The following is a 21,226-nucleotide window of genomic DNA, read 5'->3' on the forward strand; positions in this document are numbered from 1 at the left end:
TCTGGCACAGGAGATTTGGAGATGGGCCATACCTCTCAAGATAGACCTGCTGGCGATTCACCTACCAGGGAAAGACAATGTGGAGGCAGACTGGCTAAGCAGGCAGACCTCGGCTTCACACGAGTGGGAGCTCAATGGGCACGAAACGCAGAAGCTTTTCCGGAAATGGGGAACTCCCAGAATAGACCTGTTTGCAACACGCCAGAATGCAAAATGCCGAAGCTTCGCGTCCAGGCAACCAGATCAGCAATCCCAAGGGAAGGCCCTATGGATAAGCTGGTCAAGGACATTTGCCTACGCTTTTCCGCCGATACCACTGTTACACAGGGTGCTCGAGAAATGCAGAACCAGCAACATGACACTGATCCTGGTGGCACCACAGTGGGCAAGGCAGACTTGGTTCTCCCAAATTCTAGAAATGGCTCAAGGGAATCCCCACAGATTCACAAGAGGAAAGGACCTGCTCTCCATGCAGAACGGAGAGGTTCTACATCCAGAGCCAGAAAGCCTCAGCCTGGCGGCATGGCTCCTGAAGAGTTAGAGTTTGCGGACCTTAGATTGCCTCCAAGCACTATGCGAGTGCTGCGAGAGGCAAGGAGACCAACTACACGCAAATGCTATAGTGCAAAATGGAAAAGATTTACAATATGGTGTGGCAAAAAAGGCCTGCAGAATAAAATGACAAAGGACTCAACAGTGCTGAGATACCTCACGCACCTTCTGAAAAGCAACCTATGCTCCACCTCCCTAAGGGTACACCTAGCGGCGATAGTAGCCTACACAAGAGGGGAGAAGGGTGGAAGTTTCTTTACGTCGCAGGTAATAAAGAGATTCTTGGAAGGAGCGAAACGAATCGCGCCACCTAAAAGGTTGCCGCCGCCGGCATGGAACCTCAACGTGGTCCTGACGGAGCTTATGAAGGCACCATTTGAGCCCATGCACAAGGCATCAATGCAAATGTTGACTATGAAAACGGCATTTCTGGTAGCCATAACCTCGCTACGCAGGGTGAGCGAACTGCAAGCACTAACGCTACAAGAGCCCTACATACAGATACACAAGGACAGGGTTGTCCTGAGAACGGACCCACACTTCATGCCTAAAGTCGTGTCGGCATTCCATTTGAACCAGAGTATTCAGATACCGAGTTTCTTTCAAAACCCAACTTCGAACGCAGAAAAGGCTCTACACACTCTAGACGCTAGGAGAGCGGTGATGCACTACATTGAGAGGACCAAGGAGCACAGAAAAACTCAGCAGCTCTTTGTGTCCTTTGCATCAAGCTTCATGGGGAGACCAGTGACAAAGGGCACCATTGCTAGATGGATTGCACTAACTATACAGTTTTGCCACAAACAGGCAGGACAGGAGCTAACGGAGGGGCCTCAAGCTCACTCCACAAGGAAGAAAGGGGCAACCATTGCCTTTCTGGCAAACACGCCCATTCAGGACATATACCTGGCGGTAACATGGGCTTCGGTGCACACGTTCACCAAGCACTACTGCGTGGACATACAGATGAACAAGGAAGCACAAGTAGGACAGAAGGTGCTTCAACACATATTCAACGACCAACGCTCATCTACCACCCAGCCGCCACAAAGATAACAAACCGCTACAAAGTCTATGCACAGCATAGTGAATCCAGAAAGATTCACGCTGCAAAACGAATAGTTTCTTACCTGTCGGTGTAGTTTTGCAGCTTGAAGATCTTTCTGGATTCACTAGCGAACCCACCCACCTCCGCCAGGAAGATGAGGCTGGAGGAAGAGGGGGGAAAAACAGAGAAGTACAGAAGGAATGAAATACTACAGAAAAGTGGACATATAATTTAATCATTCGCCTAGGGTTAAAGAAAAAAAAAAAAAAAAGAGAGGAAAAAAGAACCCGAAGATGGCGCCCCAAAGGTGGGACTTCCGCAGGAAGCACGACGACGTCACGAGAGGTGCACCAAATGGTGGGACGTCGACGCCCACCTGGGCTACAAAAAAACCACAAAAAAAACCCAAAAGACTACGAATCCGGACCCAACCACCAGATCGCGGAATAATGCACAGCATAGTGAATCCAGAAAGATCTTCAAGCTGCAAAACTACACCGACAGGTAAGAAACTATTCGTTATTCTCTAATATAAACTAAGCCATTTCATGAGAACGTAAACAAGCGTTTCATTGCAATCGGTCTCGTATTTGCTAGAGTTTGAGCTATTGGCATTATAAATAACATTGCCTTTTATTGATATATTTTGAAAAGCTGCAAGCGGTGCGTAAACACGCAGTTTGTACTTCTAGTTGTTGCTTATAAGAAGCAAGGCTGGCAGTAAAAGAGGCACAGTTATTGCCAGCTTTGCTTCTTGTAAGCAATGACCATAAATAGAAAGTGCGTGTTTGCGCACCGCTTGTAGGTTTTCAAACACAAAATTAAAAGGTATTGTAATTTACAAAGCCAATAGCTCAAAACCTTGCAAATGCCAGACCTAGTGCATTACAAATGCGTGTTTACTGCGTTCCCATTCTTACATTCAGGAGGTGAAAAACATTTGCAAACGAGTAAGTGGACGCCTTCAAATAAGGGATTTCTGAAGTCAGGAACAGCAGAGACCAGGAGAGAAGCGGCCGGTTGCATGCGACCCCGGTGAGGAGGAGAAGGCAGGACAGGCCTCTAATTACAAGGTGACCTCTAATTGGTTACTTCATCCCAGCTGGTTTCTTTAATTGCCAGCCGAAGCCACCCAGTTTGTTGTGACTGAGATTTCTGGTGTGTAAAAGTGTTTTCTGACTCACTGAGGCGCTGTTCGACCCCTAAAAGTGCTTTCCCATAGACTGCTGGGTGCAGCTGGTGGTCCTTTCCAGCTTTTCCCCAACTGAAGCATCTTAAAATGTGATCCGAGGGCACGTAGAAAGTGTGTCCCTACAGTAAAGACTGGTAACTCGATACCTGCAGAGTGAAAACAAAGGAAGATCAAGGCGCACCGGGGCTTACCTGCCCGGAGACATCTTGTTTTTGCATACATAGCGAAGTGTTAATAAAATGTAATTACCTTTTTTATTGGCTCTAGTTTCTAGCAACTCAGAGGTCCGTTATTGCGCTGCTATTGATTTTATGTGTTGTTATTCCCCAAGTCAGTGAAACTTGTTTTACTGACCTTAAAAGGAGACAATGCTGAGCCATTCTTTGTACTCCTATTAAGAACACGTTGTGTCAAGGCTAGTGAAAGCAAGGTCTTTTATTATACCGCTGGACAGCACTACCCTCTTTACTGCCTATAGAAGAAGGGCCTCGGAAGGATAAAAGGCAGAGTCAGTCCATATCAGGACCTGTGAAAGGCAGATTTCAAATTTTTCCAACAATGATGTAACTCGCCAAATTCTCTTATCCAAAACAGGCCCTACTAACATTCGGAATGGGGATTTCCTATATAATTAATTGTTAGAGCTCTGTAGACCACCACAGCGCTGCACACATAACATGTAGTGTATGTGTCTCCCCACAATGCGTCTAAGGCAAGCACTACTAAAAGGTAAAGACGTACATTGACGCAAATGACAATGGTGTTGACGTCCGCTATGGGAGGATGACACGTTGAGGACCTGCCGAAATTCTAGCTGATGAATATTGGATTCAGACACAAGTATGAGTAGTAGGGGCATTAATCAACTGAGCGACCACACTCAATGGGTGGGGGAGACCAGGCGCAAACCGTACAGTGCCAGTATGTGTGACTGGACCAGAAGATGCATCTATCTATATAGCGTTTGGAACAATATCTTTATGCCAGCTACAGTGTGTCTTATGAGTACTCTTGCATAGCGCTTGTTACCCCGTGTGAGGCGCCGAGACGCTTCATGCTAGCTCACATCTTCACACGCCCAGGCGCGAGTTTGCCCTGTAAAGATTGCACTGAGCAAACCAGGCACACCCCAAATACAACACGTCTTGCGTGGTGTGTAAAATTTCAACCAAATGTTTTTAAGCACGGCGTGGGGAACCAGGCCAGTCACACCCCAAACACATTTGCACTGGGTGGTGAACCCCAGCGGTTTTCTGTAAACCCAGCTCTCATTGCATAAACATTCAAGGGGAGTATTCGGCAAGTGTGAAAAATAGCAGCTGCTTTAAGAAAACTCAGGGGGTGGCAGCCACTGTCGGCAGCCTAGGGTGCTCGGGAGGATTTGTAGGACGTGGCAGGTGGAGCCCCTGTATTGTGATTGCATTTATTTAGCGCCTACTACCCCTGACGAGGCATTGAACTATTGTATTGCTGCTGAGGGAGCCCTTCAAGGCGAACATCTGTACAGAGAATAAAGAGATGGTGGATGTCTGCAAGAAGGGAAAACGTGTGCCGTGGAGGCTAAATTGCTGCTCCGTAACCCATGCACTAATCCCGGCATCGCCACATCATCTGGCAATTGTGTGATCCTGGTGTACACGCACAGGGATTTGCCCTTTCTCAGTATTATGTGATGAAATATAGGGCACTGCCTCCTTTCACAGTCCTAACACGATTTGCCAAACTGGTTATACAGTAACCCTGGAGTGCAGCAGGACTGCTAGCCAATGTGTTTCAAATGAGCATAGAAAGGGTGGGCTATTTCGTATCAAACTTACAATTTTTAAATATTTACAGACGGTGGTTCTCTGATATATATATCAACTTAATAACAGTGTCTTACTAATCGCAGTCTTTGAAGTAAAAAAACGGCAATAAAATTGAAAGCAAGTGAAAATATATTCATGTGTTGGTATTGAAGAATTTATGTAGCACCTTTTACCCCAGGTAAGATGCAAAGCACTCTGTAGACTAATAACTTATTTTAAAAACCACATGCTTTCTATGTGAGGGTTATATCTGAATAGGTGCGCCTCTACTTTGGTCAATAGTTTGGGGGCGCGGCTTGCGCCATTTTGTAACATTGCATATTAAGAATCCGTTTGGGTAACGATAAAATAAACAGAAGTAACTCAAAATATAATGAAATGTGCATTCGATAAAGATATCAATCTATAACTGGAAACGCTTCGTATAGATCGTCTTGAAAATTATTTTCTATGTCCACTACTAAATAACCACAAATATGAGAGACCCTTAACCTAGTCGGCTCCCATTTCAGGGAAATAGCGGATTCGCCCGTCCAGGCATGCTCACGCTGTGCTTAAAATTCTGCTTTTAGCTCTCCAGAGCAAACTTACACTCGTCCGTAAGCTGGTGTCCTGTGAGAGTACGTGCGAATATATGGTCTAAATGGCATAGGCCTGCATTTAGCTTGTGTTTATAACAGTGCGTGAATCCGAGCAGGCACGGCGCTTCGGGCTCCGAAATACCAAAGAAATAAATGTACCTGGAATAGCCTTTCCTTGCTGAAACAAGCATTTGCAATGCAATAGGTCGCGCAGAAACACAAGTTTGACCTACTGGCATTCTAAATGGCTATGTCTTTTATTTTGGTTTTTAAAACATAAATAAAAGGCATTTTGTCATTTACAATGGCAATAGCTTAAACTCGCGTAAATGCGAGACCTATTGCATTGCAAATGCTTGTTTCACCTCTTGTCAGTAACGTATGATATAATTTAAAGCTCTGTGTCGGGCAATAGTGGATTTTCCAAAAATGCTATCGGCAAAACTCCGAGCATATAAACAGGGTCGCAAAGAACCGACGCGTGCCAGATGTTTTATTTTAACCGAGCAGACTCCGAAGCAAGCACACGAACATCCACGCAAATTCAAACGATTCCTAAATACACCGTTTTTGTTTTTTAAATGCAGCCAAAGCAATCGGTGCATTAGAAAGTGTGGCGACGCAAGTTCAAGCGATTATTTGGCAGCATACCCATTTCACATTTGTACTTTATCACAAAACATTAACTGTTGTTTATCGAAGGCGCAGCCTTTCCTTTGGAATCTTCATGTTTTGTTGTAGTGTACACTCACGAAATAGGAATTGCACGTAGTTAAGGTTGTGGCTTAGTTTCCAGGGTGATTGTCAAATTTCACGTAATAAAAACTGACACTGATGCAGTAACAATGCAGACAATATCAGTCATAGTTGACTGTTGATTTACCTCTGATGCTGACAGCATTGATCTACCCTTTGGCTCCGCTCGCGTTGCACACATACCACGAACATACAGAATGAATACACACATTGGTTTAGTATTGACGAATCCCGTGACCGGACCGGGGCTGGGTCCGTTCTTCCTCAACGTAGTCACCGGTTATACATGCTGCAGAGGCGCCGGCTCAAGTTCACTAAAATCTCTTTTGCAGGACGGCGAGTCAAAGCTCTGCCGGGGAGACTGTGGCAACAGTCTATCTGGAGGAAGCAAATATCGGGGCTTGATGGAGACAGAAGGATAAAGGCAGCGACATGTAATGAAAGCAGAACGGGCCTCCGAGACAGGGAGGGAGCGAGCGAGCAGGAATTGTGATAACGCCGCAAGCCGACGCCGTACGCGTGCAAATCTCCTGTCCTCTGTACGTGTGCACATCTCCTGTCCCCCTTTGGCCGACATACCGACGACAATAGTTCTCGCCAAGGCGATGCAGCGCATGCGCTGCATCGCTAGGCGAGACCTAAAAAAGGGCTGCAATGTGCTTCGTGCTCCGAAATACCAAAGATGTGACACCAGCAAACCCTCACAACAAAGCAACAAGCATAAACAAAGTACCTCCGGAGCCCGCGAAGGCACGCCATGCGTGCGGACACGTGACCCCTACCTGTGCACATCGTCTGTCCCAGCGCGTGCACATCGTCTGTCCCGGCGCGTGCACATCTCCTGTCCCCCTTCGGACGCAAAACCCAGAACAATAGATCTCGCCAAGGCGAGAGCACATGCGCTGCGTTGCTAGGCGAGACCTAAAAAGCGGGTCTATTATTGAATAAAAGTTACATTTGGGACAGACACGCTGTCGTGTAGCCTCACAGTCACAAATGCACTTGTATTTGTTTACATCTGCAGCAATGTTTATGCAAGCAGCTGGGCTCTTGTCCGCAACCTAGTGGGTGAACCCGGCCTTCCATTCAGTTGATCATGTGATATTAACCACTGTTTACAAAAGAGGTTATTCATCACTTGCTAATCATGCCCCTACAGCACCCTTTGGTGCTTTGCTCCTTGACCGCCAGGAAAGTGAAGGACACTTTTACGCCACTGCCTGTTCTAAGAAGTACTTCTCTCCTGTTTTGCATTCCTACTTGCTGCTGTTGCTCCTTTTGTAGTGCGTTTTGTGTGTCCCTGCCTCCTGCAGAATTTTGCTTTGCAAAGCAGCTCGTCTCCAAAGGCTGAGGCGAGCATGGAGGGCTGGCTGCACTTAGCAGAGATATTTAATGTGCATGGTTAAGTATGCAGCAGGCTTTCAACTGCAGATATTTTGGATTTTAGAAAAACGGGCTGTGGGTGAAACTTGAGATTTACTGTGTGTTGTGAGCTTTTGCATTCTGTTACAAAATTAATTTCCCATAATCTTCAGGCATTGGGACACTGACAAAGATGTATCCGGGCATCACTAATGTACATTGATTGAGCGCGGTTATGGATGTGTGTGTGGAGAGGATGTTGTTAGTCATGATTTATTTGTAACTCTTGCCATCTTTTTGCCCACAGACCCTGCTGGCGAAGGCCCTGTATGACAATGTGGCTGAAACGGTGGACGAGCTGTCCTTCCGTAAGGGGGACATCATGGTTGTGCTGGAGCCTGACACAGCAGGCCTGCAGGGCTGGTGGCTCTGCTCCCTGCACGGCCGTCAGGGCATTGTGCCAGGTAATCGCGTCAGGCTGCTGGAGGCAGGCGTCAACTACCAGCTTTGGGCCCGGTGGGACCAGATGCCACAGGGACAGCCTTGCTCCCCACCTCTCCCACAGTGCCCCAACCGGGAAAATAATGGCCACCAGACCCCTGGGAAGGAGAGCTGGGGGGTCTACCAAGTTCCTCCCAGAAGCGAAGTACCCTGCTGGGGTCCATCAAGGTCCAAGGAACCTCAAGAAGTGTACCAGGTTCCCCTGGCCCGCTCCTGTCCCAAGCCCCTGCTGCAGGGAGGATCTCCTGCTAGAATGCAGGACAACAATTACCTCGTACACGACATAATCCGGACACCTCGGGGCAAGACGCAGCTGCCGGCGGAGGAGGAGAGCGAGGTGAGAAGTAACACATAAGGAGAGTGGGGGACATGAAATCCCAGTGCATTGGGTTTCATTAGGCCTTCTTTTCTCCCAGTGCTCTGGTGTGTAGGGGGAGAGGTAGTCCTTTCGCTGTTCTTAGACCTCTCCTACTGTTCATCCGTTGGGGACTCTTTCGACTCCCCACCCCCTGTTGACATGGGGCCTTTGATCTTTGGTGTCTTTGACGTGTGTGTTCTAACCTTAAGGTGTCTTCCTGTCCCCTCCGCGCAGGGGATCTCATCTTTTGGGCCTGTTTCACGATGTATATTCTAGAGAGGTTGTTGGTCTTGCTTTTGTGCTCTCTTGCTGGGGGTGTCTTTTTGATCACTCTCTGCTTCTGAGTCTGACCTGTCTTGTCTGTTGCTGTACCCTTTGTGTGGTGTTGTCAGGGAGTCACCCCAGCAGCCCGACTTGTCATGCTTTGAGTCCTGGAAAGGGTGTCAACACTCCAACCTTGAGTCAGCCTTTTGTGCCCCAAAGGGGTGTCTTCACTGTCTTCTCTTCTGCCTGCTGTGTTTTCATGAAAAGCAAATCTGCTACCTACCCCTGTCTCGTGTCAAGTCTCCTTGTAGAGGTCTCTTTCTTTGCTCCTTAGGTCTGCCTTCTGTATCTTGGAGGTGTTTTTACACTCGCACTTGAGCTTGCCCCTTGTGTCCTGGTGAGGTTTCTTCACTTAAATCTCCTTCCTCCTACTATCTCCTTAGAAAAGAGCATATCTGTTTTTTACACTTGTCTAATGTGAGGTCTCCTTGTATGGTTCTTTCTTTGCTCCCCGAGCCTGTCTCGTCCTATGTACCTGGAGCAGTCTATGTCCCTCCTACTGTGTTCCTCTCTGCTCCAGGGGTATCATGGGCGTTCTCCCTTTGTGGAGGTGTATGTGTACTTCCTGCCACAACTGATGCTTAGGAGTAGGAAGCAAATAGACCCCTGGTCTGGCTACCACGCCCTCCCTCCCTCTCTGCCTGACTAGTCTCTCTCCTATATACTCTCTTGCACAGACACCACTTCAAGCTTCCTTCTTTTGCTTCACAGGTGTATGTTGTGCCCCCGGGAGCAAGACTGTGCCTCTCGCCACCTCCACCTGCGGCTGTCTCATCCATGCAAGATGATATCTATAAAGTGCCTCGAAACATGGCCAGTGTTGAACCTGACCTTGAGGAGGTGAGTTCTTTGCATCCCCAGCAGATGAGTGCCATGACAAAGTTTGCACACTCATACCTCCCAGAGTGGTGTGAATCCATAGGCTTCCTGGTGCATACTTGCAGAAACAATGAAATATATTACAAGGCCCCCCTCTGTTAACAGAGTCCCTCCAGTCTCACGTGCAGCTCAAAGCTTGGTTGTTGGTTCTCTCTCTGGGGTAGTGCTTATGGTTGATCTCAATGTGGCAGTTATGTTATGGGTTCTGTATCGGTATGAGTAGTTCTGTATTTATTTTTGCAGCTTGAATTTGGTATAAATTCACATGCAGTGCATACTCCTGCCATTTAGTATTTGGGTTAAAAATTCAAACCCGTCTTTCTTTGAATAATATTTTCTGATCAAGGTAGGCATCAACGGAGAGTGTATGTGATGAGCGTTGTCTCTCTGTTATTATTTTGTTCGCAGCACAGGCAGTGGAGAAAATTCATCAGGGGAATTCTACACAAATACATTCCACAACAGAGACAGGGCACTGACTCCACTGCAGCCTTTTTTTCTGGAATCTGTCAAGACAAGTCTTTGAAATTGCATAAGAATTTTACATAGTGGGTTCCCAAGGCTGGAGTGCTACAGACTCATGGGGAGTATGCTGTGTGAGGTTTGTGCTTGTAGCCAACGTAGCTTTGGATAGACTGGTACATTGTTTGCAGCTGCCGCTGTCTACCAAGACATCAGTAGATATCACTTGAGACCACTCCAAAGTCTGAGTCAGAAACATTAAGCCGTTCTCACCTGGAGTGAGGAATTTACTCTGTACATGTAGTTAGAAAACCTTTTGGAGAAAGGCCGCAGCACTTTATGGTTTCACTTTAGGCAGGACTTTAAGTGGGATGAACAAACTCGGTGGTCTCTCAAAGGGGCGTGGCCGATGTAATTAAGGGCGTCGCGTAAAATATGCAAGCTAAAAATCTGTGCTTAACATAGTGCGCCACCTAACTGGTATTTTGCTCCTTTTGTCATTGCATCCGGAAATACAGTACAAGAAGTAACATTACACCTACAACAAGCCATTACTATTGGTTGTGTCAGTGGTTGTTAGTTGCATAAGATAAATAAACAACAACTATGGCTTCGCCCTATATAATATTGTAAAAATGCTTCTGGTCTGACATGATGAATGTGAAAGAACTATAAAGAGTGTTTTTGAAGTTACATCAAAGGCAGTGAAGGGTGGGAATGCTGCAGAGTTAGTTATTAGGTCTCGCCTGGCGAAAGCAGCTCATGCGCTGCATTCGCTATTGCGAGTACCTTTTGGAATCAATTATGCCAAGGCCTTTCATGCACACGTCTGCATGGACAAACATGGCTGCTCTCGCCATTTGTCCATAGCAAACAGCATGCGCGTGTCCGTAGGGACTGTGGACAGTCCAACGCCATTTTGTTGCCATAGCAAAGAAAATGGTTCTTCGCTTGTGCTTTTAATTAGTGTGGGCTTCGCGCGATTGCTTTCATGGCCGCTTGTTTTTTTTGCGATCGCTTTCACTTTCGCGATCCTTTTACCCTGTCATATTCACCCAACAACCGACCAGGCGGACGGTGCTGTTGTGTTTTGTGCGATGTAGTGTGTGTGTTACTGTTGTGTTCTGTGTGATGTCCTGTGTGTTTTGACTCATATTCTCCCAACAGCTGACCGGGGAAATGATGCTGTTGTGTTATGTGTGACATCCTGTGTTTTATTCTTTTATTCTGTGTGAAGTCCTGTGCCGTGTACGTTGTGACAGCTGACCTTGCGAAGAATGCTGTTTCTGTGTGATGCTCTGTGTTTTACTGTTACATTCTGCACATTCCTGTTGGCAGTGTTCCCTTTGTTCCCGCCCCCTCCCACTAATGCTTGTTTGAAGGTGTTGTGCGAACCCTCCCAATCAACACAATTACCCTGACCTGCCATCCACGGACACCAGCAGCGGGTCGGAGCCAGAACAGCCACCACCTCTTGGGCAAAGACCCCCAACCTTTTTCACGCCCACCCTCTGCCGCCCGACGACGGGGGGGGAGGGGGCGGCTCGCAATCTTCCGAGTGTGCTGTGCCTGGTCTGCAGGCACCTGGTCCGAACGCTGGTTGCAGCCGCACCCCCACCCTGGAGCTGCATGTCACCCCTGCCCAACTGTCCCAACCCCTCCCGTCAGGCCCTGCGACCCTTGATGGCGACCATCCAATGAGCCTTCACTCACGCCAACAACCTTCAGCCCCCCCATCTTGCACCGCCACATCTTCTGTTTTTTCCTTGAGATGCACGAGTACTTTTACCGAGGCCAAATCATATACCACACGACAATAACATTTTAGACCTTTCGCCACTATGACATAGATCGCCGCGGTTTGAAATAAATTGTACATTAACAATAATATTTTTATCACATTGCCCCAAACCTCGCCCAGGATCACCGGACGCCGATCCCAAACCGCAAACCAAATGCCACTCCCAGTTCCCCAAAGTGGACAGTTTCACCCGCAAGGCCTGTGGCCTCCCCCCCGAGACCCCCACATCGCCCGCCCCCTGAACCACACTGTGCTCCCGGTCTCCCCCTGGCATCCGCAATCCCCACCATGAGCCCCCCAGCAGTCCGAGAGCAGTTACCCCTGCTGCAAACATCCTTGTCCCCGTAGCGGTGCAAGCGAAAGCGTTTGGGGGCCTTTGTTTCCAGTGCTTTAAAGCTGTTGTAAGATCGTTTGTTCCTTAACTTTGTGTAATTTGTGAACGTAGCTGTTGAATGCCACTGATACTTAACATGAAATTATTACATGTCATGCCTACGCACTCTGAAACATTAGCAGCTATGTCTCTTGCTGTTACTACAGGACTCCGGCTATTGTCTGCATGGCGCCAACCCTTTCATTTGGGTGGCGCTCCCCGCCGTGCCTGGTGGAGCAGGCCCCCTCACTGACTTTTTCAGACCGCCCAATAGGATATAGCCAGCCCCACCCTGTTCTCCTTATCTAACAAATTCCTTTCCTCGGACGGCCCCCTTCTCACCCTGTAACTGAACCTGACACTGCCTCTTCCTTAGCCGCCTAAGTTAGTGCCCCCTGCCCCCCACCGCTCTCCCTGGCGCGCTTTTGTCTCCCTCCAACCCCACTCCGTGTGTATGCGTTCGTTACCGGATTTCCTTTAATTCACCCCGGACAAAGGCCCCTTTCAGTCCTATTCCGAGGACCCAAAACATTGCGCCCCAAGACCAACTGATGGTGAACCCCCCACCCCCAAAACCGGAACCCCCTACCCGCTCCACAAAGCCAACCGATTTGCACACAAAGCCAGGGAAACAATCTCCCTCCCTAAGCGGCACCCCCGTCCCCATACCTCCTGCCCTCCTCCTGTGCCATGTGACCTTCCCCCACATCACTCCTCCATCCACATTAGCACCCAGACTCTCATCGTTTCACTGCTGACCAGCCTTTGCCCAAACCTGACCTATGTTGACAACCGCCACTGCCATTTACCGTTCTCTCTGCCCAAGAACATATTGTTATAAATGTGACCTCTACAGTCCCTCCTGATTCCCTCTGCCTCGCCGACCCCATCCTTTCAGCCAGTCACGAGAGTCACTCATCCCTGCCCGCGCCCCTTACGGCTTCGTCTGTCTCGCCCCCATGCCTCTATAAGCCTATAAACTACCTCCACCCGCGCGTGTTTCACCGCTTTATTAATTCATGCTCTGTCTGGAACGGGCCCACAGGATTGTCTCATATATTATGGATTCCTGTGTGTGAGGGGGGGGGGTCCCCATTACTCTGATGTCTGTAATTAGTGGTTGGGGAGTCTTGTGTCAGAGCTCCGACGCTAGAGAGACTTCTTCAAACAATACCCCCAGGGCAAAACATGAGAGCTTCCTCCCGCCCCTCCCAGCTCCAAAGAGTAGGACAGCCATGGGCCAGCTCACCCTGCCCTGCACTTATAGCCAAGGATGGCCGAGGGGTTCACTTTCTCACTTAATCCTGCAAGAAAGCTTCTTTCTCGGTCGCAACCAGCCCTGCTCCGTTACGCGCAAGAGATTTCGCAGTGCAAACAGTGCCAAGGGAGATTATGTATCTCTACGGCCATTGGTGCCCACTTTTGAACTGGGGAACCGGGAGAGTCTCGGCGCCGGGTCAACTTCCTGTGACAATGGGCAAATCACTTCATGTCCTCGTGCCTAAAAAAACAAGCATTTGCAATGCAATAGATCTCGCATTCACACGAGTTTAAGCTATTAGAATTGTAATTGAGAATGCCTTTTATTTATGTTTTAAAACCCAAAACATAAATAAGTCATTGTCCTTTACAATGCTAATAGCTTATTTTATTTTTATTGCACGCATTTGCAATGTAATACGTCTTGCATTTGCAAGATTTTAAGCTATTGTCATTGTAAATGACCATGCCTTTCATTTACCCTTTTTAAAAACAACATATAAATAAAAGGCATTGTCATTTACAATGCCAATAGCTCAAACTCTCATAAATGCGAGACCTAATGCATTGTAAATGCTTGTTCTGTTTTTTTTCACCTTCTTGACCCCTTATACTCGCTGAACTGCCGTTGTGCTGTATGTGTGCAGTGGGTGAGGGACGCTTGCACTGTTAGTGACGCATAAAAAAAACACTCTCACTTAAAAAAAAAAGGAAATACTATTACCTTTGTCAATGCTTGTTTGTTAACCAGCTGACTGCAACTGCGAGGTGCGATGCAATGAAACGTACACATCTTAGTCTGCGCCCGGGGGGCACTCTGTAATTTCCTGACACTGGGTTTGCACCACTCGTCACACACAAGGGGACAGCCTGGGGGAGGGTGGGGGGGGGGGGGGGTGGTTTGCAGATCAGAAAATACTGTGCAGATTTCCAGACTGATTACCGCCCTCTTCGTTCGAACAAAAATACTTCAGATGTGCAAGGGTGGAAGACAGAGGCCGGACTAGAGCCAAATTTCAGGGGGTGGGGGGGGGTAATAAAAATTTCGGGGGGGGAGGGGGTGAATTCATCCAGCAATAGACAGAGTGGAGGATGCAGGGGCTCTAAGAAGGGGTGAAAAAAGAACACAAGCATTGGAAATGCAATAGGTCTCGCCTTTGTTAAATTAATTTGTTTTGTAAATGGTATTGTTTTTTTTAGTTTTGTATTTATTAGTGTATGTTTTTGATGTGTATATATATGCATATATGTGTATATATATTTTTCTATGCAGATATATGTATGCATTTATATTTGGAAATATATATATATATATATATATATGCATAGATCTATGTGTATATATATATGCATATATATGTATGCATATTTATAAATATGCACTAATATATACACATATATATATATATATATATATATATATATATATATATTTACACATACATATGTATGTACACATCTGCATATATGTATGCATATATATATTTATTCGCATATATGTGTAAATATTTATGTATGCATACGTATGTATATATATATATATATATATATTTGCATATATATGCAGACATATATATAAATATATATGTATAGTTATATGTACACATTCACTTTCTTTTAGCGACTGCTAGTTTCAATTTGCTCTTATATGAAATAGTGGAAATCCCCGTCTTTTTCTCAAAAACATGTACAAAATGAATTATTCCACTGCAAAACATTTAATAGTCAGCAGGAGTTTCCCCCTGGGTTCCTGTTAAGCGCCACAGACGGTGTCAACATCGTTTCTATCCTTAATTAAAAGGACTAATCTATCCTGGCCAGTAGCTTCTGTTTGCACAATTTCTCAGTATCTCCCGATCTCAAAGCTGCACAACAATCTTAAAAGCTTTCATGCGAATTAAAAAAGAAATATGTGCCAACGCAAATCAAACAACATAGCTTTCCCGGAAACAACCCGAAGTGTAGTTTTGTTTCTCTCTTGACAAACACTGTACTGCAATTGCGTCATCTCAATGAAGTCATAAAAAGAGGCTTGAGAAAACTATTCATACCAAACACTGGAGAACTAGAAATCTTTGCAGCACTGCGGCGCTCTGAAATAAAAACCTAGGCGCTCAAGAGGTGATGGGTTAGATGGCATGGACCGAACTACTAATCTGAGTTTGAGAGTGGAGATGAGAGGGACCAGTGATTAAAGGTGGGCGAGCTGACCTTTGACCCCAGAAAGAGGCTCCGTCCGTGGTGGCGGGCACACGCCCAGTCGCCCACAGTCCTCATTAGCTTACACACAGCAGTTCCCTAATTTCACTCCTCAGTAGTTTAGTTAGGTGTCAATCAAGGCCTCTGTGTGGTTTGGGGTGCCCCTGCATCCTTAAAAGGGGTCACATCTGTTTGCACAGTGGGCATGGAGCATATACGTCGGCCTGAACCCCCTCCATTCTCCGACCAACTTACAGGGCCCGCGTGAGCTTGTGTTTGAAAACCGTTTTGATATTATCGAAGGGACCATCAGGGGGCAGCTGTGACCAGAAAGCGAGGAAGAAAATCCTAGAAAAGGCGCCGAGAAATACTGACGCCAAGGGAACAAACAGCAGCGCATTATGGAGCCGGTATAGCGAAACAGAAGTACACACCCGACTTCACAGGAGAGGAGAAGACGGGAGCCACACGAAGAGCACACATTTCAAAGAAGACCGCAGAGCAACGGCACACAAGGGGAACGGCGATGACAATTAATATTCATTAATTAAATATGAAAATAAATGAAAGGTTAATGATTAAATAAAAATTTGAAAAAGTAGGACGTAAAGGAAGATTGTTTTTCGTGTGAGATAAAGTTACAAGCGGTTTGGTAAGCCTACACACGCAATCTTAAAAACAAAAACGCCACAAGCCCCACGCGCCGATAATAGATTAAGGTAAACGTGAACAATAGAAGGGAATGCATCCTACACGCAAGACGCATGCAATAGTAAAAAAAAACTGCAGAGGGACGAGCATATGACAAAGAGAACAAGTACAGGCTATGCCAAACGGAAGTGATCGCGTTTGCGATCAAACATCAAAGCGGCAAAAGTGAAAGTAATCGAGCAGAGCATCAAAGGGCTGGGTGAGAAGGGAGGGGGTATGCAATGAGCAGAGGAGCAGCTGTGCACGTGCATGTGATCGTGCACTCAAGGTTTAGGCCAGCCAAAAGACTGTGGGTAGCACTTTGAAAATCCCACATATAAAATGTCTCTTCGAGACCTAATGAGAGTGTTCTTGTGTAACGTAACGCGACAAATTAATGGTTCAAATCTTACGACAATCTTCACTGGTTTCAAAAGCAGGCATACCTCTGCATTATTCACAGACTCCCGTCTAGAAGTCGCATGAGGACCTTCCTGATGGGGGAAGGGCCGAATCTTACTGAATCGTACTCACACCTGGGAGCTCCTCCCAGCAGTCACCGGTCTGACCTTTAGGTTTGCATCTGGTACCCCTATGCCAGCTCCACCCCTCGCAAACACTCAATGTAGCCAGACTTGTGAAATGAAAACAGAATCAGTGGCAAATGCACACGTACATCCAGGAAGTGGCTGTATTTTGAGCCCTGTGCATGATTAATGATCAACAGGGCTCCTGGCATGTAAACACCCGTATGCAAATGATTTGACAGGGAGCAGGACGGGTATAGTGTAGGGGAAATAGCAGGATAGCAGAGGGACGCTTGGAAAGCAGGATTATATCGTGCCACGCTCAGCACAAGCGGCGGACAATGGATAGCGTGTCTCCTGGTGTGTGCGGTGCATAACACACCAACCAAGAACCGACGACACTGGGAGAAATCTGGAGGCAGGCAGCCGGTCTCGCTTAAGGTAACAAGCATTGAAAAAGGAATAGGTATCACCTTTGATTAAGTTAAAGCCATTTGCTTTGCTATACAATACCATTAGCAAAGCAAATGGCTTTAACTTAAACGCAAGACCTATTGCATTTTCAATGCTTGTTTTTCTCTCTGAGGGTGAAGGCAAAAATGTAGAGCCCAATAGGGACACCTACTTTTTAGAACTGCCGGTGCTGATCACGGCAGGACCCGGACCAATTAAAGCCCTGACTAGGGTATTTATTTAATTGCAAGTCGATTCTTGGTGGGGGTGCTCTGTTATTGATGCGTGTCCTCGTGGCTGTGCTGCATTTGTGCTTCCAGGGGAGTGCTGTCTTCAGGCATGAGCAGTGCTTCTGGGGTATTGCTTTTTTGTGCGTGTTCGCTATTGATAGTGCTTTGTTGTGGGTCCCCTCTGTTTTGTAGGTTCTCAGTCCCACTCACCTCCTTGGTAGCGCTTAGTTGTGAGTCCTTTGTCTTATAGTGCTTAGATTTGTATCCTCTCTGAGGTAGTGCTTTGTTCGAAGACCTCTCCTTGCTGTAGTTCTTTGTGATTTCTCTCAGGGGTCGTTCTTTGTTTGAGACCTCCCTCCGGGGTAATGTCTTGTTGTGAGATCTTTCTCTGGGGGTAATGCTTGTTTTTTTAGTCCTCTCTCTTTCCCATGAGTCTTTGTTGTAAGGTCCCTCTCTGTAGTAGTGTAATGTTGTAAATCCTTTCTCTTGGGTAATGCTTTGTTGCAAGGCCTCTCTCTGGGGTAGTTCTTCCGTTTTGGTACTGGCTCACTGTGAGTGATCCCTATGGCATAATGCTAAGTACAGCTTGAAAGTCTTCAATTCTTTTGTATACTCATTGCAATGGCCCACTCACTCGTCTTTTGAAGTTTCCTGGTTTCAATATTATTCCTGTTCATGCTTCCGAATGTGGTGGTGGGAAATATATTCTCAAGATGGCAGATATTTTGTAGTGTTGTGGGCTTTGATTCGACTTCAGCAGCAGACTTGTCCTCTCTGCCCGTGGTGGTGCCCAAAAACATGCAATTGTAAACATACGGTGCCTCTCTGAGCCCAACCACTAGATGACAGAAAGAATGCACAGAGGTTCAATTTAAAATAGTCTCCAGCCCTAAAACTATTGTGGCAGGTAAGTAACTTTTTGCTTAAAATTACTCTATTGAGCAGTCCATTGTTGTTGGTAACGGAGCCTTCGGATTGGGATTGAAACTTTCCAGCATATGGAGAAGTTAAGTAGACCAAGTTTTTTATTCAAGCATGCGGAAATGGAGTCACAGCTGAAGAGACCATCATAAACCGCCTTAAACACCCAAACACCTGAGGACATTATATCGTAACATTTCTCCCTCTTTGCAGAAGAAAAGATGAAAGAACATACAACTCCTAATAAATTATGTGTAACTTATTGTTCCCCGGTTTTACCTTAATTGTCACCTATGCAATCCGATTCACCAATCATTGATGTCAACATAAATGCAATTTTCTCTTGTTTCAGCAGATGCCTCTCACACAATAATGCTTTCTGTGGCTCTTGTGAGTCTGACTGATACTGTCACCATTACTTGTGCGTCACCACCAATTTTCCATTTTCCCTAATAACTCAATGCTAGACCGAGGGCCGGCTTTAGAGGTTGTGGCGCCCTGTGCGACAATCTTTGTTGGCCACCCCCCCCAACAAGCATTATTTTTTGTGTTGAGTTTGTGTGGTTTCTCAACCGCATATTAAATATATACTGGATACATTTTAGAGTATATAAAATGTATGCTCAAATATCATGGGAACAGATATTACAACACCATCAGTCAAATATAACTTTTATTTTATAACCTAAAACAATATACATATCTTGTTGATGTGATTATTAACATTTTCTAACTGTGTTAATTGTGTATAATACAATTTGCAAATTTCAAGTAAATTTAACTTTACGGGCTTTCATTTTTGCAAATGCCAATATTCAATGGATAGGATTGCCAAAAATGATAGCCTTTCATTGTGGATCTTAAAAATGTTTTAATTAACTTTAACTTAGAAAAACTTCTCTCTCCACTAGCTACTGTCACTGGAAGAGTTAAAAGTAGGTGCAAAGCCACCCAAATATTAGGAAAGATATCTTTCATACTCATGTCTTGAAGAAACTGCAATGCTTCACGAGGAGTATTTTTACCATCAGGAAGACTGAAAGTGTTTTAATTCTTCAGTTAGGTCTGATGCATTAATATCAGAAGATTCGCCATCTTTAAGGGCTACATGTAAATCCCTGCAATGATCAGAAAGACCTTCAGGTAGAGATTTCAAATTATATAAAAATCCCCACATCTTTGTATGATCACATAGTTGCTGGAAACGTTCCTTCAAGGATGTTAAAGCTGCATCGACCGTGGTGAAAAAAAATTCTCGTTTAAATGTTTGCTCTGGGTTTTTAGGTCTCGCCTAGCGACGCAGCGCATGCGCGCTGCTCGCCCTGATGAGATCTATTATTGTCAGTTTCTAGGCCGAAGGGGGACAGGACATGTGCGCGCGCACGGCGTCTCTCTTAGCTTCGGCCTGGACAGGCCATGTGCACGCTCACGGCGTGTTAAACTCCATCACTCTGCTGGTGCGAGGTCAAGGAGCCGTGGGGTGAATGTGGTGGAACAGTAAGCTCGGGCCACGGCGAGGGAATTGGGGAGTCCGGGAGGCACCCCCTCCCCCCACCCGTAGCTGCTGAGTTAGGCGATGCTACTGGTAATGAGAAGGGGGGAGGTCGCGCCACATTGCCCATCGGGATGACTCTGGGTGTGGCAAGTATACAGGTCACTTGTGGGGTGGCTCCCGGAGTCCCTAATTCTGTGCGTTCCTGGGGAGGGAGCAGGCGGCCTAAGGAGTGCAGGTCACTGCACTTACTTCATTCCGCCGCTCTGTCTCCTATCTGCACGTCACTGCCCCCGGGCCGCACCACTGCCTGAATCCGGGCCGCAGGTCACGTGGGGAGAGATCCGGGAGATCCCCGCGGTGCCCCGGTCAGCTTCGGCAGGGGCCTAGATTCCTCGTTTCTATGGGCCACCGAGCCCCCCACCACACAGTCACTCGTCCGCTCCAGAGGACGACACAGCCCGTGTTGGGGATAGGCCTTGTGCCAGTGTGCCTCCTCACTATGCCTCCGGGCACTCCGCTCGGAACTCCGGGACGATCGCCTCTGGCTCCCCCCCCCCCCCATGGATTTTGCTAAACGGGGGATGCTTTCGGTGGTGCTGTTGGCCAGGCGGGGACGGTGCTCCGGGGAGGCACGTCTGCTCACGCCACCATCATGGCCACGCCCCCTGAGCTTTCAAAATCACAAAATTTGCGGCTCCCTGCAAGTCATGTTGCAGTTTTCCCTGTTCCAGTTCTCCCTATTCCAGATCTCCCTGTTCCAGTTCTCCATGTTCCAGTGCTTCCATGTACATGCCTTACAATGGTGTGGTGAGGCATGAAGCATACCTCTTACAGAATTCCAGTGGATAGCTTTTGGGGCCAGGTGTTTTTGCTGTGAGGAGTGATTGGATGGCTGCTGATCATTCGGTCACCATGAGCGGTTCTTCAAGACTGTCTGTGTCACTGAGATTTTGTAAGATCAAGTATTCTACAATCGGGTGTGATCATTTGAGTGCTTCTCCACATATAGGTGCTGATAGTAGGCTTCAAATTCCTGTGCTATAGATTGGTAATCAGTGATAGTGTGTTGCATGGATTGTGTGATGCTGGGGAGTAGGTGCAGGGCTTGTTCCCTGTTGGCTAACCAGTGCAGCAGTTATCTTGCTTTATCTCCAACTTCATAAGTTATATGGTACTTTGCAGCGGCTTCCATCAACTGGTGGCGATGCGTCATCCTCATGTTTTCTATTTTGTGTCTAGTTTGGTCGTCTACCGTTACCTCTAACTTCCCTTTAGCCTCCACCATGTCGCGTTATAGCTCTACTATTTCGCTAAGTATTTTGTGCTCAGCTACTGTCTGCTAGGATATTGCCTGCCCTCTCAGGACTGTTTTCAGCTCCTCCCAGAGGGCGACTGAACTCTTAACTGAGTCCTTGTTAATGTCTAGCTATTCCCTGATGTGGTGTTGTCAGCGA

General features: G+C 46.8%; 1 protein-coding gene across 2 annotated transcripts in view; it reads left to right on the forward strand.

Annotated features, from left to right (window-relative positions):
• Window positions 1–21,226, forward strand: part of EFS (embryonal Fyn-associated substrate) — a 403,051-nt gene that overhangs the window by 163,159 nt on the left and 218,666 nt on the right. For both annotated transcript variants that reach the window (XM_085646256.1, XM_085646257.1), the window contains 2 exons: window positions 7,607–8,137; window positions 9,194–9,322. In XM_085646256.1, the coding sequence (XP_085502382.1) occupies window positions 7,607–8,137; window positions 9,194–9,322 (660 nt within the window). The remainder of the gene's footprint in view (window positions 1–7,606; window positions 8,138–9,193; window positions 9,323–21,226) is intronic.

Source organism: Triturus cristatus, chromosome 1_1 (assembly GCF_964204655.1).
Source record: "Triturus cristatus chromosome 1_1, aTriCri1.1, whole genome shotgun sequence".
NCBI classification, from domain to species: Eukaryota; Metazoa; Chordata; class Amphibia; order Caudata; family Salamandridae; genus Triturus; species Triturus cristatus.